We start from the raw sequence: 24,712 nt of genomic DNA, 5'->3' as shown, positions 1-24,712 counted from the left end.
TGTAATACCTATTGTATACAAATAGTATATCATATATAGTGTATCTTATATAAATATATTTTTAGTATGCTAAGCAATTTTTACAAATATTTTCTCATGTGATCCTTATAACAATCTCATAAGGTAAGCATTTGAAATTCCCATACTATATTTGAGGAAACTGAGTCAAAGAGAGATTAATTGATTTTCCTAGGATCACAGCTACTAAATGTCTGAGTTTAAATCTGAATTCAGGTCTTACTGACTTCAGGCCTAGTACTCTCTTCTTTGTTCTATCAGCTGCCTCATGATATCAAGTAATAAGTAGCATAAGCAGGTTTTGAACCCAGGTCTTCTGAGTCAATTCAATTCAAAAAACATTTATTAGGCACCTACCAGGTACCATGCTGCAGAGAGAAAGACAAAAATGAATATGCCCCTGCCTACCTCAGAGTTCACCTTGTGGAGAAGTTGACATTGTACTGCAGACCTTGAGTGAGTGGTGGGGTCAGACACTAGGAGGGATTGCATGGAAGGCCTGGCCTTTGCCGTGGAAACCAAGAAACAGAGGCTTATGGAGTGAACACCAGTCTCTGGGAAAATCTTCCAAATCACTAATTGTCTAATAAATACGCAGAGTGAAATCTAGCTATCTTCATTGGTGGCACTTGCCAACCCTCTCTTATTCAAAAGTAGCTTCTTCTATCTAACTGACAGAAGAATTTGGGGTTAAGCAGCAAGACTGCTCTTAACCCTCCATAAGATTTTTGAGGGAAGGCCAAATAATCTTGGATGACATCAAGAAAGCTTCAGAGTATAGAGTTGGCCCTGCTTTTAGAGTGTTGGTCGTCATGGGTATATTTCTTTGAGGTCATCTAGTCTAACCCAGGCTAGAGTGGGTCTAGGGTGGTTAGAGTGCTGGGCCTGGAGTTAAGGGGATCTAAGATCAAATATGGCCTCATACATTTACTAAATGTGTGATGTTGGGCAAGTCATTTAATCCTGGCTGCTTCAGTTTCCTAATCTGTAAGATGAGAAGGAAATGACTAAACCATTCCAGTATCCTTGCCAAGAAAACCCCAAATGGGGTCAAAAAGAGTCAGACATGACTGACCAGCAATAACAAAATCTAATCCTACTCAGTTGTGAAGTCTTTTTACAAAGATAGAGAAACAAGGAGTGATATGTGAAGAATAAGAAGAGTAAATTGACATTTATTAAGTGCCTGCTTTTTAAAAATATTTTATCATATTTTTATCTACTTTGTTAAACATTTCTAAATTACATTTTCATCTTGATCAGACTGTATCCATAGTGTGACGCCTCTGATCTGATAAAATCCTCTTCCTTTATAGATGATGAAAATTAGACAAAGAGAATTTAAAATACTTGGCCAAAGTTCCCCCATTAATTAATGGCACTGCAAAGACTACAACCCATTTTTCTCATCTGCTAATGTAATAATTGTAAGTATGCCTTTGTGGCTCCTTAAGTTTTTTATGAAGCACTTAGATCTTCTTACAAAGAAAGATCTTGGAAGCAGATTTTAACAAGGAGCAAGGGAACCCAGGATCCTGGTCTAAAAGGACACTAGTCACCTGAGATGAATGGATGGGAAACGGGATCAGAATTGGTACACTAGGGTGACCATAAACTTAACTGACTTCACAAAAGATGTCTCTGCTTTTTCTTCAGCGCAGCTAATATCATCAATCTTCAGACTTTATGATATTGTTTTGCTCATTGTTTCCATTTCTGGAGATGTTTCCTTTGTCCCTCGATTGATTAATGACCTTTTGTTAAGCACTTATAGATACAAAGACAAACATTTAACTGTTCCTGCCCTTAAGAAGCTAACCTTCTATAAGGGGAAGTAATAAGTACATAAAACGGGATAGAATAGATGAGATGATTCTTGAGGAAAAGTGTAAGCTTCTTGGGAGCGGTGGCAGGGGTAGCATCAGAGAAGGTCCTATGGAATTTGTACCACTTGAACTGAACTTGGAAGGAAACTAGGGAATCTAAAATATGAGAAGAAATTCTTCCCAGTTATGAAGTCTTTTTGCAAAGATAGAGAAACAAGGGGTGATATGTGAAGAACAAGAAGACAAATTTAGCTGGTTCATAGAGTGAATGAGCAATGTAGAAGCTTGAAAAATTGTTTAGAGTCATATTATGAAGTTATTAACTATTAAACAGAAGGATTGGTATTGGATACTAAGGGAAATAAGGAGCCAGTAGTAGTGATGGTGGTAGTGGTGGTGGCGGCAGAGGTGGCAGTGGTTGTGGTGGCAATGGTGGTGATGATTGTAACAGTAACAGTAACAGCAGCATCAGTAATAGAAGCAGTGGCAATAGTAACAGTAGCAGTGATAGCCCCAACAGCATTAGTAGCAGCAGCAATAGAAATAGCTGCAGCGGCAGCAGAAGTAGTAGAGCAGTAATAGCAGTAGCAGCAATAGTTGTTGTAATGATAATAGTAGTAATCAGGAATTAATTAATTATCTTTTGTGTCAGTTAGGTAGTGCAAAAGATAGAATGCTAAGCTTAGAGTCAAAAGGACCTGAGTTCAAATCCAGACTCAGACACTTAGATGCTTGTGGCCCTGGGCAAATCACTTCATTCGGTCTGCCTCAGTTTTCTCATCTGTAAAATGAGCCAGAGAAGAAAATGGCAAGCCACTCCACTATATCTGCCAAGTAAACCCCCAAATGGGATAAAGGAGAGTCAGACACTACTGAAATGACTGGACAAAAACAATAACGTACCTACTATGTATCAGGCCCCATGTCAGGCACTGGAGGATACAAAGAAGGGCAGAAAATAAAGCATTTGCTATTTGCCAGGCTCTGATAAGTGCTTTAGAGATCAAGACAGAATTTTAAAATTTTCTATGTATTTATTCAATGTCATCCCAATTACGTTATCAAAAAAAATATTTTATCAAACTAGAAAACATCATACTAAAATTCTTTTGGAAGAAAAAAGTTAAATAACTTAAAAGGAGTTAATAAAAAATGTAAAGGAAATTTAGCAGTAGTAAAATTTAAATTATAAGATAGTGATTATCAAAACCATGTAATACTATCTAAGCAATAGAAAATAGATTAGTGGAACAGGGTAGATATACAAGAAATAGTAGTAAAATGATTATAGTAGCTTTGTATTTGAAAAAAAGTAAAGATTTAAGCTTTTATGATAAGAATACACTATTTTTTTTAAAAAATGGGAAAACTGGAAAGCAGTTTGACAGAAATTAAATATAGATCAGTATCTTATACCAGTTACCAAGATAAAGTAAAAATTGATACATGACCTGAATATAAAGGGAGAGATAAGAAAAAAAAATACTAGAATAGCATGGAATATATTATCCATGAGAATTTTGGATAGGAGTAAAATTTATGAATAAGCAAGAAACAGAGAGCATTATTGTAAGATGTAAAATGGATCAGTTTGATGACAACAAATTAAAAAAAGCTTTTTTACAAATAAAACCAATGTAGCCAAGAATAGAAGGAAAACAGAACATTGTGGGAAAATGTATAAACAGTTTCTTGGATAAAGGTTTTCTTTTATCTCAAATATGTAGAGAACTTTGTTAATTTTCTTAGAATATGAGTCATTCACCAATTGAAGAATGGTCAAAGGATATGAACAGGCAGTTTTTTGATGAAGAAATCAAAACTATATAGTCATATAAAAATACTCAAAAATTATTATTAGAGAAATTAAATGAAAATAACTGAGATATCATCTCATACCTATCAAATTGGCTAATGAGAGGAAGGGGGAAAATGACAAATATTGGAGAGGAATTAGAATATTGGGACATTAAAATACTGTTGATGGAACTGTGAACTATTTCAACCATTTTGGAGAGCAATCTGGAATTATGCCCTGTGCCCTTTAATCTAGCCATATCACTATTAGATCTGTTTCGAAGGTGACAAGAGCAGCTTTCTTTGTGGTGGCAAAGCACTGGAAATTGAGGAGATACTCATGGGTTATCTAATGTTCTGAAAGAAATGTTGGGCTAGTTGATTTTAGGGGGAAAAAACATGGAAAGAGTAGTATAAAAAATGAAAAATGAAGTGAGCAGAACTCAGAGAACACTATAATAAAAGCAAAATTGTTCATAGAATAATTGTGAAAAATCAAGTGATTCTGAGTATTCTAAATACTCAGATCAACTATAAAGGACCTATGAAGGAAGATGCCATTCACTTCCAAAGAACAGATAAAAAGGAAAAAAATATATTATGGTTTTGCATATATATTTATAAATCTGCATCAGATTTATAGACCACTATCAAATGGTGGTCTTCTCTAGGTCTTGGTAGAGAAGGAGAGAATAAGACATTTTGGAACTTAAAATATAACCAAAAAAGAAAGAAAAAACAGTAGTAGCAAAACAAATAAAAGTCTTCACCTTCAAAGAGCTGGCATTCCAACAAAACCAACCTAGCACAGAGGAAGTCAGAAAATTTTGAGGAACAGAGAGTGTTTAGATAGTCACAATGCTTTTGAATAGAGCCTTTGGATCATAGGTTGCCACATCCTTTAACTCAAATTTCTACATAGAAAATGTCCTTAATATCAGTACAGGTTTCAGCTTTAGAAACTTTAAACATTTTTTTAAATTTTAATTATTTATTTACTCTTTTATTTTTCTTCAATCATATGAAAAAACTACTTTTAGCATTCATTTTCAAAATTTTAAGTACCAAATTCTCTCCCTCTCTCCTCATACCCCTTATTGAAAAAGCAAACAATTTAATGTTATATATGTGTAGTCATGAAAAACATATCTCTATAGTAGTCATGTTGTAAAAGAAAACACACACACACACTCAAAATGCAAAAAATATTCTTTAATTTGCATTCAGACTCCATTAGTTCTTTCTGTAGTGATGGATAGCATTTTTCAATGTAAGACTTTGAGCATTGTTTTGGATCACAGTATTGCTGAAAATAGCTAAGACATTCTCAAAATATTGCTTTTACTGTTCAGTGTTCTCCTGGTTCTGCTCATTTCACTTTGCATCAGTTTATGTAAGTTTCTAGATTTTTCTGAGACATCTTATTCATCACTTCTTAGAGCACAATAGTATTTCATCACAATAAAATAGCAAAACTTGTTCAGCCATTCCCCCAGTTAATGGGCATCCCCTCAATTTCCAATTCTTTGCCTCCAGAAAAGAATTCTTAATGATATTTTGTACATATAAGCTTTTTTTTATTCTCTTTGGGGATACAGATCTAGTAATGGTATTTTGGAGCCAAAGAGTATGCCAGATTTTATAAACTTTTGGACATAGTGCCAAATCACTCTACATAATTAATCAGTTTACAACTCCACCGATAGTTCATTTAGTGTCTTAGTTTTCACACATTCTTCCAACATTGCCATTTTCTTTTTCTGTCCAATTAGCCAATCTGTTACGATGTGAGTTATTACTCAGAATTGTTTTAATTTGAATTTCTCTAATCAATAGTGATTTAGAGCATTTTTTATATGGCTTTGATCACTTCACCTGAAAACTGACTGTTACTATCTTTTTGTCATTTGTCATTTGGGAAACATTTTACTCCATTCTTTATATATTTGAGAAAAGAGGCCTTTAGCAGAGAAATTGGTTTCAAATTTTTTTTCATAGTTACAATTGCTAATGGTAACTTAAACTTTTAATAGCTTAAACCTATACAGAAATTTTTAGAAGGTCCTACATTTCTTGTAAACTAAAGTTTACAATATCAAGCAGGAAGCTATGACACCCATTTCTCAGATGAGGGAATTGAGTCTCAGAGAAGTTTCTTGGTATAGTTGAAAGAGCATAGACTCTGGCATCAGAAGGTTGGAGTTCAAATTCTACCCAAGATATGTTCACCTCACTGGCCCTCATTTTCCTTATCTGTAAAATAAGATGTTTGCATCAGATGTCCTCTGAGGTCCTTTCTCATTTTAGATTTTTTTTTCTTTTATGATTCTATTAAGGCAAAGTATCTTCCCATTATCATACAGCTATAAAATATTAAAGCTGGAATTTGATTCCAAATCTGAACCTCTTTTCATATAGCCTTTCTCAGAGTCCAAAATGTCCATAGAAGATGGGATGAACAATTTCTCTGAACTTTGCTGTAGAAACAGTAGAGCATCCCTGTCCTCCCTGGGATGGAGAGCTGTACTCCCCCCCCATCCTGGCCCTTTCCTTATGGTTACCCAATTCTTCTTAGACCCTAATAAATACTAAATAGAAGCAAAGGCCCCATGCATAGCATGGGTCTGAGTAGCAGCCAGTGTCTTCATCTGGACTCTTTAGAAAGGAAATTGTGAGGGATAATTGTTTTCCCCCCTGCCCTTCCTCCTCCATTCTTGCTTTGTCCCCCCCCTCCAAGGGTCTTGCTGTTGAATAGGGAATTGTTCTGTGTCTTTCTGTGGCTCTGAATGTTGTCGTTTGGGGTCATTAAGGGGCTCTGAGATGTGGGGCCTGGGGGGTGGAGTATGACCCTGGCAGGGGCCTGAATAGCCATTGTTCCTTTTCTTCCCCTCTTGAATGAGAGGCCTTTCCCAATCATAGTGGTCATGGTGTCTCCCCTCTGAGAGAAGGTTGGGGAGGGCCTGAGGCCTAGAGGAATGAAGCCTGGGGAGGGGACCTTTTCCCATCAGATTGATGGTTGGTGATAAAGCTGACAGATGCTAAAATTCCTGCATCCTTGAGGCCCTCCCTCTTCCTTGTTGCCCATCTCAGTGCTTTATTTTGGGGCTCCTTCATGGAATGATCACTGATTGGAGAGGGGACCTGTTTGTAGGCTTGAGTTGGTGGAAGCAGAACTGGAAGAACACAACAGAAACTTGGGAAGACTGAGCTCCCTGGGCTCTTGGAGGTGTGCTGAGAGGCAACATGATCTGTAGAAAGCATTGGAATTAAAGCCTGACTTGGAGTCTTTCCACTTAATAGCTATGTGACCCTCAGCTAGGTCAATGCAAGATCCTGGGATCACAATCATAGGGGTTTTAAGTATGATACTTCCCTGAGCATAGGTTTCTCACCCTCCCAACACAGAAATGGAGGGCAAAGTCCTTTAACTGTAGCGCTGGAGCGTTAGTATTCTCTTGCTTCCCTGTTCTGTCACTGAAGGACAATAAAACCTGAAGGAAAGCACTCTCTTGCTTCCCATCCCGCAATTTCTCCCCATGCAAAGTGTCTGTGATAACCTTTGTCTCTTCCCTTCCTCTCTATATGTCCCAGCAAGATTGAACATTAGAGGGATAGCATCTTTGTGGTACTTGGAATCCCTTAGAGGGAAGGAACTAGATAAATTTATTTAGTTTTCATTCTCTTTCTCTTCTTTTTCATCTTCTTTCTTTTCCTCCTCCTCCTCCTCTTCCTCCTCCTCCTCCTCTTCCTCTTATTCTTCCTCCTTTTTCTCCTTCTTCCTGCATAATTTAATTCTGTTTTAGTGGGAGATTCATTGCATCTACCCTAGTTAGCCTTTGCCCTCTCCCAGAGGAGTATTGTCTCCATATCTGTCCTCATGTTTATGGTGTGTTTGTGATTGTGTGTGTGTGTGTGTGTGTGTGTGTGTGTGTGTGTGTGTGTGTTCTCTCTATGTAATGGAAAGCTGTCCTGGGGCAGGATTACAAGACCATTGAATTAGAGCTGGAAGATCCCTTAGAAGCCCTCAAATCTAATGACTTCATTTGACAGATGAGGAGACTAAGGCTGAGGGAGCCTAAAACATAACTTGCTATATAACTTCCTCAACCTCTAATATATTTCTTAGCACAGAGTACATACAGAATAAATGTTTGTGGGATGAATTAAAAAAAACAACTTAGTCCAACTTCTTTTAGCAATGGTAGGGAGTGAAGAGGAGGCATGTGGCATAGATGATAGGATCTAGATCTTGGAGTCAGGAAGACCTGAGTTCAAAACTTATCTCCGTCACTGATTGAACCCCTTTCCAAACTTCTGTTTGCCTCAGTTTTCTCAGCTGCAAAATGGATTGGAGGGTATAAGCACAGTACCTGAAATATGACCATAAATGTTATTCATAAAGATGACATTGAAACTGAGGGCCTCAGAAATGGAATTACTCAATGTTACATGGTTGCAACACTGCTTAGGGTCCCAGTGCCAGAAGAAGGGGATATGGGCATGTTTCTGGGAGGGATATCTCACTCTCTCCTCTTTATCTTTGGCAGGGACCCTCCGTCCTGTCCGTCGAAGCTACTATGACCCAGCCTCAGCACCTGGAAAAGGTGTGGTCTGGGAGTGGGAGAATGACAATGGTTCTTGGACCCCTTACGACATGGAGGTAGGCATCACCATCCAGCATGCCTATGAGAAGCAGCATCCCTGGATTGACCTCACCTCCATTGGCTTCTGCTATGTCATCGACTTCGGCACGATGAGTCAGATCAACAGGCAGACCCAGAGGAAACGTCATATCCGACACCGCCTTGACCTCATCTACCCCATGGTCACAGGCACTTTACCTAAGTCTCAGTCCTGGCCGGTCAGCCAGGGCACAACCAGCTCCCCCCCAGGCCCTCCGTGTTCCTGCCCACAGTGCCTCTTGGTGATGAGTGTCAAGGCAGCTGCTGGGGCCAATGGTGGCATGGGCCTGCTACCACCCATGCCTGCCCGGAAAAACATGCCTCCCCCTAGTGGGACCAAGTTGCCCCCACCTCCAGGTATTGGGCCCAAGTCTCTGGATGGGATGGGTACCATTCGGGGCCCAGGGAAGACAGTGACCTCGCAGGTGAACAGGAGACAGGCAACGAGCACACCGGCCCTGACCTCTTCAGCCTCCCCAGCCAGCCCCCCAGGGGCCACCAGCAAGAATGGGCGGGTAGCCCTAGCTACTCTGAATCGTACCAATTTGCAGCGCCTCGCCATCGCCCAGTCCAGAGTGTTGATTGCTTCTGGGTAGGTGTCTCCATTTCTTCAATGCTGAGGGAACACAACTGTAAGCTTAAGGGTGATCTTGAAGAAGTCTGGAACTCTCCATCATTTCCCCCTTTATCCTGTGGAATGCTAGATTAGAATAATGACAGTTTGAAATAAGAGCAGTCAAGTTAACAATTGAGGCAGAAGAGGGAATTGAGCTGAGCTTCTGTTCTATGTCTCTCTGGTGGTTTGGTGGGAAGAACTTTGCATTTGGTATCAATGAAGGAGGCTCACATTGTAATTCCCAGTATCATTTCAGAGAAGTTCAGCTGTCTTGAGGAAGAAGCATAGAGGAGTGATTAGGGTACCACACTTAGAATCAGAGAGATCTGGGTTCAGATCCTGCCTCATTGCATTCAATCTATCTGATTCTAGGAAATTCATTGCCTTGAATCTTTCAGTTTCCTCATCTTTAAGGGACCGAACTAGATGATGGCCAAGCTTCCTCACAGCAATAAATCCTAGAAAATTCTTTCCTCTTAGCTGTGATGATCAGTATTAAGTGGAGAGTTAAGGTAGTCTTGTCCAAAGTTGGGTGATCTACTTTTGACTCTTTTCTCCCATTCTTTAACTGATCCTTTCGTTGTGTTCCTTTTTTTCCAAAGTCTGTGATCCTTTGACCTCTCCAGGCTATTTTTCTTTTTGAAAAAATTTCCAGATCTGTCTGTACTCCTTGGCTGACCAAAATGATTAGGGCTATTTTAGGTCTATGAAAACTTGTTTCCAATATGAGGCTCAATTTGGTCCAGTTCCAGCACCAGAGAACCAAAGCTAAAAATGAAATCCTCCCTGCCCTCAACTAGATTACCATACTTGGGAACATGGTATTACCCAAAGTGGAATCAAAGAGTTTTAAACTATAAAAGCTGAAGAGGGCCTTAGTCCTCTTGTTAAAGATAGGAATCTTCTAAACTGGTCAAGCTCCTTGGGAGGTAAATACAAAGGGAGAAAGATGGCTAGTCTCCCTCCTTCTGTCCCATCTCTGACATGCTCAACCCCAGTCATTAAATATTTTCAACCAAGATCCATGAACCATTTGTGGTATCAATTCTCATATGTCCCTGGTCACTCCTGGTGTCTTTTGAAATGCTAGGAAACCCCAATGATATAAACTGGGGGAGAGGAGACCTGAATCCCTTTGAGTCCTAATGGGTGAGTTGGTTGTCTGTTCTTTCTTCTCCCTCCTCTTCTTTAAATGCCAGTAGAAGTATAGGCCAGGAGTAGGGATGAAGGGGTGGGTAATGGTGTATCAAAAGGACTATAGAAAGTAGTTTCTTTCTTCCTTTATACTGTTGCCTTGACAAGAGAGGCCTCTCCCTATATCTCTCAAGCCTTTCCTTTTCCATTCTTCCTCCAGTCTTTCCTCCCCTGACCCCCCCACCCCCAAACCCATCTTCTCTCAGCCCTTTCTTGGCCACTTAATTAGCGTGTTATCCCCCTTTGTCTGACTTAGCCATCGGCCTTCTGTCGGAGCTCACCCCTTTTCCCCCTCCCCTCTGCCCATGACCCCTTCAAGCAACTTTCCCACGGAAAAAAAGAGGGGATGGGCAGTAGGAATGGGATAGAGAAGGTTTGGGGGTTGGGGGCACAAAAGACCCTGTGAATTATTCAGTGAGACAAGCAGGGGGTTTCTAAAGAGTAGAAGGGGGGACTGGTATGTATGCTGGGAGGGCGGGAATTGTCCCTCTGTGTGTCTCCTCTAGATTAGTGATTTCTCTATCTCTAGCTAGGCCTCAGTTACCGTAGTGACAGACCATTGTCCGACTCTGGAGATTCCTGGACTGGTGTGTTTATCTCCGTGAAAACCCCTGCTTCTCACTATGGTTTCTACAGAGATGTCTCCCCACCCTCCCCCTCCCCCCAACCCCTTTCCAGTCTTTTCATTTTCTCAATCATATAGATCAAGTCTTTTGGGTTTATGAGGCACCCTCCTCCAGTTTAGAGAAAGCCAAACAGCCAAACAAATAAGGAGTATTCTGATTGGTCAGCACAGTTGGGGCAGGCTGGCCCAAATAGGGCTGCCTGGCAGCTGTGATGGATTATGGCTCCTGTCTCTGCCTCTTCTCAAAGGGATGGGCTCAATGTGAACAGCTTGGGCACTTACAGAAGGTGTGATCAATGTGGACTTTGGCACCGAGTGGATCTTTTAGGGAGCTCAGTATTACAGATTTTGGTTTTGTGTGAAGCAAGAGCTTGATAAGAAATATAGGCCCGACACTGACTCAGGGACCCACTCTAGCATAGAAGTTTTGCCCTGAGGAGGTCTGACAGTTATATTTATCCCCTCTGGGTTCCACTGGGGCTTGACTGTCACGATGGCCTTTGCCTCTGTTTTTTCCTAGTTTTTTTTTTTTGTCTTAGATGAGCAAGGGGTATGGGAAAGGAAAGAAAGCTATAGGGGACTTCTATTCTTGAGGAAAGAATCATTGGGTTCTTGATAATAGATGGAAAATGGGTATTTATCATAGAGTTTCTGAGCTGGAGGAATCTTAGAACATAGAACATTAGAATGAATGGAATTTAATTTCCAGAACACAGAACAAGGGATCTTAAATACCCAACAGATATTTATTAAGATCTCAAATGCTAGAAGTGGGCAAGACCTTAGGTTAAATGACTTAGGACAGAGAATGTCAGAGGTGGGACAGACCTTAGATCATGGAATGCCCAAGTTGGGAGAGATCTTAGAAGTCATCAGGTCATTTTTCAAATGGGGCAATCACTTCTCTAAGATCACTAGTAGATGCTGGAGAAGCTAACTTCCTGCCTCTCCCCACCCCTAACTACCATTCTAGTTCTCTTTCTCCCATGAAACCACCTCTAGCCTGGTCGGGCGTCCAGAGGGAATTTTCACCTCCTCACATGAGTGTGTGAACACATATGTTCTTTGGCTTTCCTACTCTTACTCATGTGGGCCTCACTGCCCAGCTGGGCCTGCTTTCTACCTGTCCTTTGCTGCTGTTTCCTGTTTGTCCTGGGTCAGGTGTGGAAACCTGCCAGTCCAGTTTGTGGGAACAAAGGTGGCTTTTGTCACCCAAATCACAGCAACATATCAGCTGAGATGGGGACTTTCTTTTGGAAAGACAGTTGTGGTGGTGATCACCCCTGATGATGATCGTTGAGAACATATGGAAGACAGTTAAAAAGTACTGAGGGAATGGGGGGTGGGAGCAGGTGCTGTTGTTAAAACCCCTGCCCCCTTGTTGGGAAAATAGTTCTTTAAAAACCCTATCCAAGTTTAAAACCTATGTTCCTATGTGGGGAGAAAACTCTCAGACTAACATAGTGATTGAACTAGGCTGTGAATTTGGATCTTTGAAATGATCTAACCAGCTCCCTCATTTTGCAGATGAGTAAACTGATATGTCTAATCAGGGTCACCCAGGCTGTAGAGTCAGTCACAATGGACACTCCTTCCCCACCTTTGTGCATCTAGGAATCCTCCTTGCTCTGATATCTCCCTAAACTGAGTGTCCCCAGTCCCATTCTGCTCTTCTCCTCTTCCCATAATCCCAAAGCTCCACTGCCATTTCCTTTTTGTCAGGCCTTGCATGAGTTGTCGCCAGTTCCTTCTTGAGACCAGGTCTCATTAGGGGATGATTCCTGCTCCTGCTTTCTTTTTTCCTTAATGCTCTTCCAGTTCTAGAGCAAACTTGGATGCAAACTTGGATCCTGTTCATTGCATCCCTGTGTCTACATCCATTTTGTTTCCCTCTTAGACCCCTGGGTATACTCCAGTGGCTATTGAAGTTAATAGCCAATAATCATTTTAAATGTGAGGAAACTGAGGCACAAGGAGGTTGATTGGATGATTTCCTTCATGGTCCTGATCAGACCAATGTGAGCTCAAAAAGGTTTGCCACAGATTGGGTGAACACATGGAGCGAAGAAGTCTCTAAATTTTCAAACTTATGCTTCCTTTGGCTTCACGCGAAGGTGTCAGTGTCACACAACGAGTGAAAATGGGAGGCAGAATTTGAACCCAGGTTCAACCTCTGAACCCAGTTCTCTCTTCACATCAGAGGCAATTGTTCAAAGGTCCCGGGACTGGGCTTCTGTGGAAGGGGTAGGAGGCTACCCTCCCCCCACTTCCTCCACTACCCATAATAAGCACCTGTCCCCTTAGTGCCCCAAGGGAAGGGTGGAGTAGGTAGTTTGGTAGTTGTGGAAAGCTCACTTTTCCTGTTTGCCTCTTTGATCTGGGGAAAGGAGATAGCTCATCATCTCTCTGTTCAGATGGGCTCAGGTCTTATTGCACAAAACCTATTAGTATTTGGGGAGTTGTTTTTAGACTCAAACTGTGATTTCCTTGGTATGCACAATCCCCAATGAGCCTGTTCCCTTGAATACTTCAGAGAGCTGCAACTTCTTTTCCTTTTGAAAAGGGTCCCTAAGAAGTGCTAAATATGATGCAGCCCAGGTTATGTTTGAAAAAGGCTTTGAACCCTAATCAGAGATATTCCCTGATTCTGAATTTTTCTGAGTGTTAAGAGAATCATAGGGTTCAGTGGATGGAAACATGCATTTATTAAGTCAGCAACATTGTAGGTGACAAAAAGGGAAACAGTCCCTTAGTTCCCTAGTTCTTAAGAGCTTAGAATGAATGGTTTTTACATTTGTAATTTCCTTTCCTGTCTCCTGGGGCCATACCAGTCAGGTAGTAGGCAGAATCTGACCTAGGGGCTACCCCTGATCTAGGCCAATCCCATCAACAAAAGAGGAACTGGAGACCCAGATCAAGTACGTATTTCCCTCATGGCACCCAGAGTATGAGTGGAAGACCTGGGAGGGAAGAGAAAGGAGAACTATTGGGTTACAGATTCTGGATTATAAGGGACACACACATCCACATCCACATCCACATCCACATCCACATCCACATCCACAGATAGAATACATAATAATGGATTTTTTTCCCTTCCTTCAAAGTGTTCCCACAGTCCCAGTGAAGAATCTTAATGGGTCCAGTCCTGTGAATCCTGCCTTAGCAGGTAAGAGGCACCCTTTGGCTTTGTACCCAATATCACCAGTTGCCTGGCACCCATATAAGTGGGTGATGAAAGGGACACGTTCCTATTTCTTTTTTTACTTACAAGTTTTATAATTATCTTTGAGTTTTTTTCATATTTAGCTTTGCCTCCCACCCCACCCCCCACATACCTGAGCTGTCTCTGTTACAAAAAAAACAGCAGTTCAGCAAACTAAGCCAATGTAGCAGCCGTGTCTGATAGGACAGTTCCCAACATCTAGTAAAAGGAGGGTGGGGTATCTCTCCTTCAAGGCCAAGATTGGACACTGTAATAACAATGTATTTTCTTTTTCTCATCTTTTTTCTTCTTTTTCTTTTCCTGTTTGGATAGTTATCATCATTGTGTCAATGAGTATATTCCTCTAGGCTTCTATTTCATTTATTCTATATCCAATCATATTCATATTCCCATGTGTCTCCTCATTCCTCCTCTTCATCATTTCTTGTGGTTCAATAACATTTCATTTCATGAATCTCCCACAATGTGTTTAGCTCTCCCCCAACCGGTGAGTGCCCACTCTGTTTCCTTTAGTTTCACAAAAAGTATTGCTCTGATTATTGTGGCATAAATGGGACCTTTCTGACTTGACCTCCTTGGATAGATAATACCCTTTACTATGACTTTATAGATGCACATTTTCTTAATGCCAGAAAATGGGGCCTCTCCATGGTTTGTGGTAATTTGTTTTGTGATCATTCAAGGCCCATGTGGGAGGCTTAAATATACTCCATTGAATAATGACATGGGAGAGATACAATTGTCAACCTTTGCCTAGGGAAGCAGACATGGCTTATTCTGGCTCTGTTTGAGCATGGCAGGTGGGACTTGGAGGCGAGAAAATAAAGGGGAAAGTTTCTTTTGTCAGAGAGAGAGAGAGAGAGGATTTGAATGTCTTTGGGGAACAAAAGGGGGATTGGAGGAGGGGAATGCACAGGGTGATGCTTGAGAGAATTTAGAAAGAGGGGAGTAGAGGTTGGGGTCAGGGGGGAGTCAATGACTCTTAGGAAGCTGGGAGGAGGGGAATGGGGATCCTCATGTATTCGTCATCTGTTCTCCTTTGCCTGCTTCTCTTTTAGGAATCACAGGAATACTTATGAGTGCTGCGGGATTACCGGTATGCCTCACCCGACCTCCTAAGCTGGTCCTGCACCCTCCTCCTGTCAGCAAGAGTGAAATCAAATCTATCCCAGGGGTCTCCAACACAAGCCGCAAGACTACAAAAAAACAAGCCAAGAAAGGTATCCTCCTTCCAGCTTCACTAGGGAGTGGGAAGTCTGAAGAGCTGGGGTTCAAGGTTCATCTTTCTCACTAGCTGTGTGTCCTTGGGCAAGTCACTTCTTCCTTATGGGTATCCTTATCTGAAAAATGAGGAAATAGATCAGATGTTCTAGTCCTTTTCCCAATGCTGACTGATATCTTATGTTCTAAGGGTTTGTCCAAATCTTTCATTTCTGTTTTAAGGTCTCTCCAGTCTCTGAGCTTTTAGACTCGAAATGCCCTTAAAGATCTGCCATTATTTATTGGAAGAACCCTCTCAACTCTCACAGTGTTCTCAGGACCCTCCTATTTATGACATTTCATGTTATAAGCTTCAACACTAACGTAATGGAGAGAACTTGTGGGGAAGATCAATTACGTTCTAGTCTGCTCCAAAATCCCAAAATGACAAAACTATGACTTAATTTCATTTCCTTTAACTTCCACTTGAGATAAGTCTTCATTGGATCATAGAAATCTTAAAATGGTTTTGAATCTTTTTTAATAAATCAGACTTGTAATTTCACTTGGAGTGAGACACTCCCACTGAGGGAACTCACTTCACCAATGCAGGTTGATACCTATTTTGCAATTTATCTAATCTTAGAGAGCTACCTGGGTCACTGAGAGCTAAATGTCTTTCTGAGACTATGTCTTGGGTGATCTTGTCAACTCTAGAGGTTAACTGTGGCTATCTCTGACCATATCTTTTAGTGGGGGTATGGAGGGGTGCCACTAGTTTGGTGTCTGAAGCTCTGGATTGTTTTTTTTTTTATCATAAGTTGTGAATAAGAAACTCACCAGAGCCTATTATAATCTTGTAGGAAGCTATACTTGGAAACCCAAGAACTCACCTGTAAGACTTTAGCTTGCTACACTTTGAGACTGAATTTGAGGGGTGGCTAGGTGGTGTAGTGGATAGAGCATCGGCCCTGGAGTCAGGAGGACCTGAGTTCAAATCTAGCCTCAAACACTTAATAATGACCTAGCTGTGTGGCCTTGGGCAAGCCACTTAACCCCATTGCCTTGCAAAAAAAAAAAAAGAGAGAGAGAGAGAGAGACTGAATTTGAGAACTCCTTAAACAGTAGAATTGTTGATTTGGAAGAGGACAGATAAAACCTCACTGAGGAAAATAATTCCTTAAAAGTTAGAATTGTGCAAATAGATGATGACTTTATGAGACATCGAGAAATAGTAAAACAAAAACAATAGAATGAAAAACTAGAGGCTCATTTTGCTCATTTCTAAGTAGGTCAGAACATCAAGGTTCAAACTTTTGTGTGATCTTCAGCAGTTTGCTTCACCTTTCCTTGCTCAGCTTCCTCATTTGTTAAAAGAGGAGATTGGTTTAGATAAGAAGAGTCAAACTTGAAACTTTTAAATGTAGCCCAAACCCAAAATGTAATTGGGAAATATTTAACAAAATACATTAAAATACAACACAACATAACATAGGTAATATTAGTTTGTGTTTTTCTAAGTCAATATGATACCCACAGGTATTGGTTTTTTTTATTTAAGCTTGACACCATTGGCCTAGATTGTCACTAAGGCGCCTGGATTCCTTTTGATCCTATGACTTGAGTTTATAGGGTCCCAACTGCCTAGATTTAGAATTTGAATAGATGGACCACGGATGGCATCTAGCCCAATCCCCTCACTTGACAGATGAGGAAACTAAGGCACAAAGAGGTTAAGTGATTTCCCCAACATCATATAGGCAGCAAGGCAACTGGTGGTGTGGTGGAGCACCGAACCTGGGCTCAAGAAGACCTGAGTTCACATCTATCACAGACACTTGCTCTGTGAACCTGGCCAAGTAATTTAATCATTGTCTTTCTCAGTTTCCTCGATTTTAAAATGATCATAGGAACAACATCTACCTCACAGAATTGCTGGGAAGACCAAATAGGATAATAATTGTAAAGTGCTTAGAGTAGTACCTAGAAAACAGCAGACACGATGTAATGGAGGTTCCCTTCCCTTGGTGAGTGTCAGAGGCCATGCTTGAATCTATACCTTCTCTTTTTTCTAACAGTCAACAAAACCTTCTTCTTCAAAGAATGCTTTGAGGTAGAGTCTCAGTGATATTATCCATATTTTATGAGCAGAAAAATTAAAACTCAGAGATTACAACTAGGTCTCAATTAGCAGGGAAGGAATTCCCTGAAGTATTATTTGAATTCACATTGTATATTTCCATTGGGCTGAAAACAATGACTCTATTTTACTTTATTATCATAACTGAATACTGGGAAGTTACAGGACCTAGTTATCAATTCCTTACTCTCTGTCACACAACCAATAAGTGACCAGGCTAGACTTGAACTCAGGTCTTCTGAATTCAGTGCTAGCATTGTATCTCTGTTCTATTGTGCATCTTTATACAGGGTCCTCTCTCATAGACTTGAAGATTATGCAGCTGTTTTCATTTTCTACCCCTAAACCATGATCATCAGGACTGGCTCTTCTCTTCCCAGCTACTCAATCCCTGCTCTTTCCCTGAATGCCTTCCCAGTCTTCCCCCTTTGCCAGGAACCCTAGTTTCTCTTTAGCTATGTTTCTCTTCTGGCCCCCCTCCCTTGTCCTCTTGTCCTCTCTCCTGTGCTCCCCTCCCCTCTCCTCTCCATATCCTCTCATATTTTCTCCCTTCTTCCCCTGCTCTTCTTTCCTTCTCCTTCTTCATTCTTTGACTATACTTGTCCCAGGAAGGATTCATTAGTCTGGTTGTTTCCATCACCTTGAAGCTTCTGTCTATTTTATCCTTAATACCTCTGCCTGAATAATCTCTTTTGTTTGCAGAGCTGATCATAGCTCTGGGGTTCAAAAACTATCTGGGTCTCCCTCTTGCTGAATGAGTCAGTTAGGATCTTTTCTGCTTACCCTTCAGGTCCTCCCCTGCTCTGGCACCCCTCAGCTTTTCCACCTTATCCCAGATTCTTCCCATTCCTGCAGACTCTGTTCTTGCTGAATCCCTGTTCTCCAAAACACATACCCCAGTGGTGGGACTCATATCCCCATGCCTCAGTGTCCTTCTTCCCTTACTTCTTGAATTTCTACTCATTTTTGCAAGTCCAACTGATTATTACCTCCTTCCAGAAACTTGTATTGACCTTTCCCTGGTTAGTCACCACATTTCATATCAAATCTCATTTAGCCTTTTAATTTTTACCTTTGATCAGTTTCTTGTGCAGTGGGAAAAATATTATCTTTGGATAGGAAGATCTATATTCAAATCCCTTCTAATACTGTTTGACCTTGGGCAAGTCACATCATTTTCTTCAGTTTTCTCAACTGTAAACAAAGGGGATATTCTGTTGCTTCTGAAGTTCTTTCCAGCTGTGTGTGTGTGTGTGTGTGTGTGTGTGTGTGTGTGTGTGTGTGTGTGTGTAGATTTTATCTCTTTACAAGACACTGTCTTATCAGAACTTTATTCCTCCCCTGGTACTCTGTGCCCAGAAGATATTTAATAAATGTTGGTCATATTTGTCATTGTCATCACTGTTCTTCCCATTCCCATGACCTCCTTTCTCTATCTTATCCCTACAGGGAAGACTCCAGAAGAAGTTCTGAAAAAGTACCTGCAGAAAGTGCGCCACCCCCCAGATGAGGTAAGTCTCCATCAGAGCTCAGATTGGGACTGCCAGTTTAGGTTTCAGATGCTCATCTCTAAACATTGCACTATTAATTCTATGGTTGACTCCCACCAAAGTTCCTTTCACATCTACCAACATAATTTCCTTCAGACATAGGTCTCCCCAAGTTACTCATCCTCTCTAAGATCTTGAGTAGCTCCCTCTTACCTCTAGTGTCCATTAGAAAAACCTAATAAAGGTCATAGATTGTTTGTTCTTCATTTTTTTTAGGCTTTTTTTTTTTTTGCAAGGCAATGGGCTTAAGTGGCTTTGCCCAAGTCCACACAGCTAGGTAATTATTAAGTGTCTGAGGCCGGATTTGAACTCAGGTACTCCTGACTCCAGGGTTGGCACTTTGTCCACTGCGCCACCTAGCCGCCCCTAGGCCATAGATTATTCACCTTTTTTTTGTATCTTTGACAGGTTAGCAAAGTCTTTGACTCCTTCTTGAGAAAAAATGGTTTTAAGTGCATAAAATACATTGAAACATAGTTTATAAAACACATGTAGACAAATATACATGCAAATACACACATACACATCTAAATGCATATATGCATAAACATGCAAGGTCACAGACCCCAGGTTAAGACCCCCCAACCTAGTTTGACATTTAAGACCCTCCCACAATCTCGATTCAGTCTCAGTCCTACTACTTTGGTTCTTCAGAGGGAGAGCCAGTTCCCTTACCTTTTTGGGCTTCTAATTCCCCAGCTATAAAGTGTGTGGGGGGGTAGGAATTAGGATTGCTCTAGATGATCTTTAAGATCCAGACCTCAATCTTCTGAAACTTGAGCTGGAGTCCAAGCCCTGGTACTGAGAAACGATATGACCTTGGATATATTTCTTCCTTATCGTGGGTTTCTATTTTCTCCTCTGTGATGTTTATGATCTCAGGAGCCCTTTTTCTTTATTTGATCCTCACAGGATTGCACCATCTGTATGGAGCGCCTTGCAGCACCTTCAGGTTATAAGGGCCCTCAGCCAACAGTCAAGCCAGACCTGGTGGGAAAATTGTCCAAATGTGGTCACATCTATCACCTATATTGCCTGGTTGCTATGTACAATAATGGAAACAAGGTATGTTTTGAGGTCTGCTTGTCTGGGTGGACTCCAAGCTTTTCTGGTACCTCTGAAACCCTTAGGAAGAAGATAAGTTATGCTGGTAGCTTAGGTGCCATTTTTGTCAGATCTAAGACTTTCTACATTATTCATTACTGAGGAGTAATACCCTTTAGAAGGGCATTGAAGAGCTTGGTGATGTTGCGAAGTGGTTATTCAGGATGATGAAGGGTTTCAGTGCCATGTCATATGTGGATCAACTAAAGGGTATTTAGCATGGAAGAAAGAAGTCCCAGAGTTGGAATATGATAGCTATGTTCAAGTATTTGAAGGCTCATCATACAGAAGAGTTAATAGTCTCTCTCTCCATGAAACCAGAGACAGGAGTAGGAGCCACAAATGGAAGTATAAAGAAGCAAACTTGGAATTGATATCAGGAAGGACCTCCTAATTATTGGAATGATCCCATAGTCTTGAATAGGCAGTCTTGAAGAGGCAGAGAATTTGTGCTCACTGGAGGGCATCGACTAAAGTAGAGGACTCTTTTGGTATTTTGTCGAGGGGAATTTTTGATTGAGTACAGACTAGGAAGAAATGGCAGCTTAGGTCCTTTATAACCTATAGATTTTGGGATTCTCTGATGTCTGAAAAAGGAAAAATCAGCATGGGCTAAAGGAATTTCCAGAGGCTTTGAAGAAGCCTTAAGCTCATTTGTGTTCAAGAGTCAGCGACCTCCAGTGTGAGGTCTGCTTAGAATTTGCAGAATTGTTAAACTGGTCAACTTAGCAGCAGCATCTTTGGCCTCTTGGACCTAGTTATATCTGTCTATGTCTATCTTGGTCCTTAAAAAATGACTATCATCAGGGTGGCTAGGTGGCGTAGTGGGGGTGGCTAGGTGGCCTAAAGCACCGGCCCTGGAGTCAGGAGTACCTGGGTTCAAATCCAGTCTCAGACACTGAATAATTATCTAGCTGTGTAGCCTTGAGCAAGCCACTTAACCCCATTGCCTTGCAAAAACCTAAAAAAAAAAAGACTATCATCTCCTTGAATTATTTACTTGGATGACTCACAACACCTAGCACAGGCCTAGGATCATAATCAAGACTAAAAAATACGTAATAAGAGTTCACACCGTCCTAGATTTTGCACCCTATGAAGGGCTTTTTCTTATATCAACTGGATGTGGTAGATCAACCTGTGTTGCAGGAGAGGAAGTAGATGCAGAGTGGCATGAATCTCTTCATGGTATTGGCAGGGATGGGGACCTTGAGCCGCAGTCTCTTAGAAAAAGATCAGAATATTGAATGTCCGACTGGAGTCGGAGGAGACTTTAGAACGTAGACCTTTAGAACACAGAATATCAGAAGTGGGAGGAGTCTTAATGTATAAAACTTCAGAACTGGATGAGGGAGAAACTTAGAACTTAAAATTTTAGAACTGGGATGGGCCTTAGAACATAGAATATATCAGATCTGGGAGGAGTTTTAAGGTATATAATGTCAGAGCTCTGAGGAATCTTTGAACAAAGAACATAGAATGTTAAAACTGATTCACCTTGAAAATCTAGAACTCACATAATTGGAGCCTTGGCAAGAACCACCTCAGCAGCTATCTAGTCTAACCCCCACAGAAAAAAATTATAATGTACCCAAAGGCAGTCTTCCAGCCTCAGTTTGTCAGAACTGGAAGGGACCTTAGAACACAGAACATGAAATGTTAGATCTGGAAGCAGTTTTTGCATACAAAAATGTTAGAACTAAAAGAGACTTGAGAATATAAAATATCACAGCTCAGATCTTAAATATAATGGAGTCCAACATGTTATTTTGCAGCTGAGGACACTAAATCCCCAAAAGGGATAAATGATCTGGGTCATGTGACTGATGAGCAGTGAAGTGGCCAAGAGAACCCCACTCTCTTCCCAACCTCTTACCGGTGTTCTTCCCACTACATTGTTTTAGTCTGAGTTATGCCCCTTCTTTAGGAAAAATGGGAGTGAGTGAGGATAAGAGGTCTGCTCTGAGTTTGACCTGCCTTCATATTTTCCTCTGCCTCCTCCTTCTGTCTTTGGAGATTTTCTCCAAGGCTGTCTCCTCATTTCAGCTGTTCTTGTCCCTTGCTTCCTCTACAGGATGGAAGTTTGCAGTGTCCAACCTGCAAAACCATTTATGGAGTCAAGACAGGGACCCAGCCCCCTGGGAAGATGGAGTATCACCTCATCCCCCACTCCCTGCCTGGGCACCCAGATTGTAAAACCATTCGGATAATCTACAATATCCCCCCAGGGATTCAGGTGAGCATGGGAGAGCGGTTTTAGGAAATTTCTAGAACTTCCCTTGTTGAAGGTTAGGTTTGAAAAGTGCTCAGGTGCTGATGGGAAGCCTTTCTCTGTTAAAACAATGGCAGCAACAGAAACACATTTCGATAGTTTTCTTTTTCATCCACAGAAAAGGAATTTCCTCATTACAACCCTAGAAGTTAAGGAGTTCAATAGCTTTTAGGGCTATTTTTCAGTTTAAGGAAGCCAAGGTTTGGAGAGGGAAAATCACAAACTGGTGTTAGCCCTTAGGATTTGACATGATGTACCTACCCTCCCAGTCTCGGGAGGCTTTTTTTCTGGTTCCCAGGACTCCAGCAGATATATTGCTGGTCCTTTAAAAAATGGGCACATCGTAATTGGCAGGGTTAGTGAACTTGGGCTTTTTTACAGCAGGAAGGGGACTTAGAACATGGAACGTGGATCTGGCAGGGGTTTAGAACATGGAATGTCAGAGCCGGTGGAACTTTAGAACATGTTTTGACAGATCTGGCAGGGGCTGCTGCTGATAACCTGTGTACACCCCTGCCTCTTCTTCTTGTACTGATGGAATTGAATGTTGTTTGAGGTGAATTGACTTGGGTGATCTTTCTGAATCAAATACTTTGGAAAATCACTTTTTTGTGTTTCTTTTATTTCGTCAGGGACCAGAACACCCGAATCCTGGAAAGAGTTTCACAGCCCGGGGTTTCCCTCGACATTGTTACCTCCCAGATAGTGAGAAAGGGAGGAAGGTGAGAACTTTTTCCTAAGGTCAAGGAATTTATTTTTAACTTGGAATCCTATTTCTTACCAAATACAGAATGAAGAAAGCTTGAGGTCAACCCTGGCTCTTTCTCTCTGTTCAGGAGGTGATAGTGACCTTGAAACGGTAGCCAGAGTAGTCCTTTGGCCAGAGAGATACGTTCCTTCCCCCAATCTGCTTCTTTCTAGGAATTGGATCCCTCTCATCCTCTAGAACTTCTCAGGCAATATATTGCTCTATGAGGGCAAATTTCTTCCATTTCCTTTGACTGACAGTATGCTTAGTCTTAACTGACTATGATGTGGTCTGTCTTAAACAGACATTCTTAACTTACAGTCTGTGATTCCATGAACTCTAAAATATTTTCTAAAATTTTTACTATTTTGATAACTGTATTTCAATATTAGTTGGTTTCCTTTGAAACCTTATATATTTTAAAAATGTGATTCTGAGAACAGTCTTCAGCAGACTTTCATAAGGATTCAAAACATTAAAAAAGATAAAGAACCCCCACTCTAGAGACAAGGTGATTGAACTGATGATCAGGAGAAAGGCAGGCTGGCCAGGAATCCCAAATTCGAATTTTAGCCCCATCTGACCTGCTGAGTTCCTTCCCCCAACCCAGGACAAGTCCACTCACTTTATTAACAGGCCTCAGTTACTTATGTCAAATGAATCCTCATCCAGTAACACCTGTTGTCTTTATCTCACTGAGTTGTTGTGAGGACTAAATACAATAATTAATGTGGGAATGAGTTCAAAACCATAGCACATTACACATGGGAGCTGTTATTAAATGAAAGGCAGTAGGCTGGTTAGGTTGTGGTTAAATGAATTATGAGGAGGCTTATCTATCCTGCACCACTCAGGACACCCTCAAATTACAAGCCTGTTGAGGCCTCCGAGCATGTCTGATCTTTGACAAAAACAACAACAAAACCAACCTCCCTTTATGTAACCTTTTACCAAGAGCTTTTATATTCATTATCCCATTTAATTTTCACAACAGCCCTGGACGGCAGGGAGTAGCTGTTTCATTATTCCTATTTTCCACATATTTTACATAGAAGGAAACTGAGGCTCAAGAAGGGAAGAGTCAACAACTCTTTCTGACTCTTCAGGACCAGGATGATGAGGGAGGATCAGCCTACATCTTGACTCTAGAACCATTCTTGAACCCAATACATAATACAACCATGTTGGCTGACCCCTTTGTGGAGCCAGAGATGATTCTAGAATAGGGAAATCAATGAATAAAAAAACTATTAAACAATACCTGCCAGACTAAAAATAGAAGGAATTAATTTTTATCCTCTAGGAATTTGAATTCTATACCACATGGAAGAGAATGATAGCTGAGGAAGGGAGTTGTGGTCTTAGAAATTATAGGGATACCAAGTGAAGCCAGAGACAATAAATGGCACACCCTTCCTGAAGCAGGATTAATATTGATTTGAACTGCACTCAGAACAAAAACAAAGTGGGACATGAGCTCAAGGTGGGAAGAGTTCTTGTTAACATCAGACCTAGGTAGAACAATGAGCATTATTTCCTAGATTGAGGTCTAGGCCTTTATGTCCTGAAGATGCTGTTTGAGTTTCAGAATGTCAGAATAGAATTGGGATTTCAGCCCAGATCTCCAGGGCAAGTTTGCTTTCCATTACATCATACCACAATTCATTCATTTCTCTCCCTGAATCCCATTTTCTCATTTGTAAAGTGGAAGGGC

General features: G+C 41.0%; 1 protein-coding gene across 2 annotated transcripts in view; it reads left to right on the top strand.

Annotated features, from left to right (window-relative positions):
- The window catches only part of DTX4 (deltex E3 ubiquitin ligase 4), a 39,998-nt gene that overhangs the window by 8,336 nt on the left and 6,950 nt on the right, over positions 1–24,712 (top strand). For both annotated transcript variants that reach the window (XM_074231440.1, XM_074231442.1), the window contains exons 2-8: positions 8,189–8,915; positions 13,866–13,927; positions 15,043–15,204; positions 18,774–18,835; positions 19,787–19,939; positions 22,053–22,214; positions 22,883–22,972. In XM_074231440.1, coding sequence (XP_074087541.1) covers positions 8,189–8,915; positions 13,866–13,927; positions 15,043–15,204; positions 18,774–18,835; positions 19,787–19,939; positions 22,053–22,214; positions 22,883–22,972 — 1,418 coding nt within the window. The remainder of the gene's footprint in view (positions 1–8,188; positions 8,916–13,865; positions 13,928–15,042; positions 15,205–18,773; positions 18,836–19,786; positions 19,940–22,052; positions 22,215–22,882; positions 22,973–24,712) is intronic.

The sequence above is a fragment of the Macrotis lagotis genome, chromosome 3 (assembly GCF_037893015.1).
Source record: "Macrotis lagotis isolate mMagLag1 chromosome 3, bilby.v1.9.chrom.fasta, whole genome shotgun sequence".
Taxonomy (NCBI): Eukaryota; Metazoa; Chordata; class Mammalia; order Peramelemorphia; family Peramelidae; genus Macrotis; species Macrotis lagotis.
The sequence above is the reverse complement of the archived record's forward strand: the minus strand, read 5'-3'. Positions and strand labels throughout refer to the sequence as shown.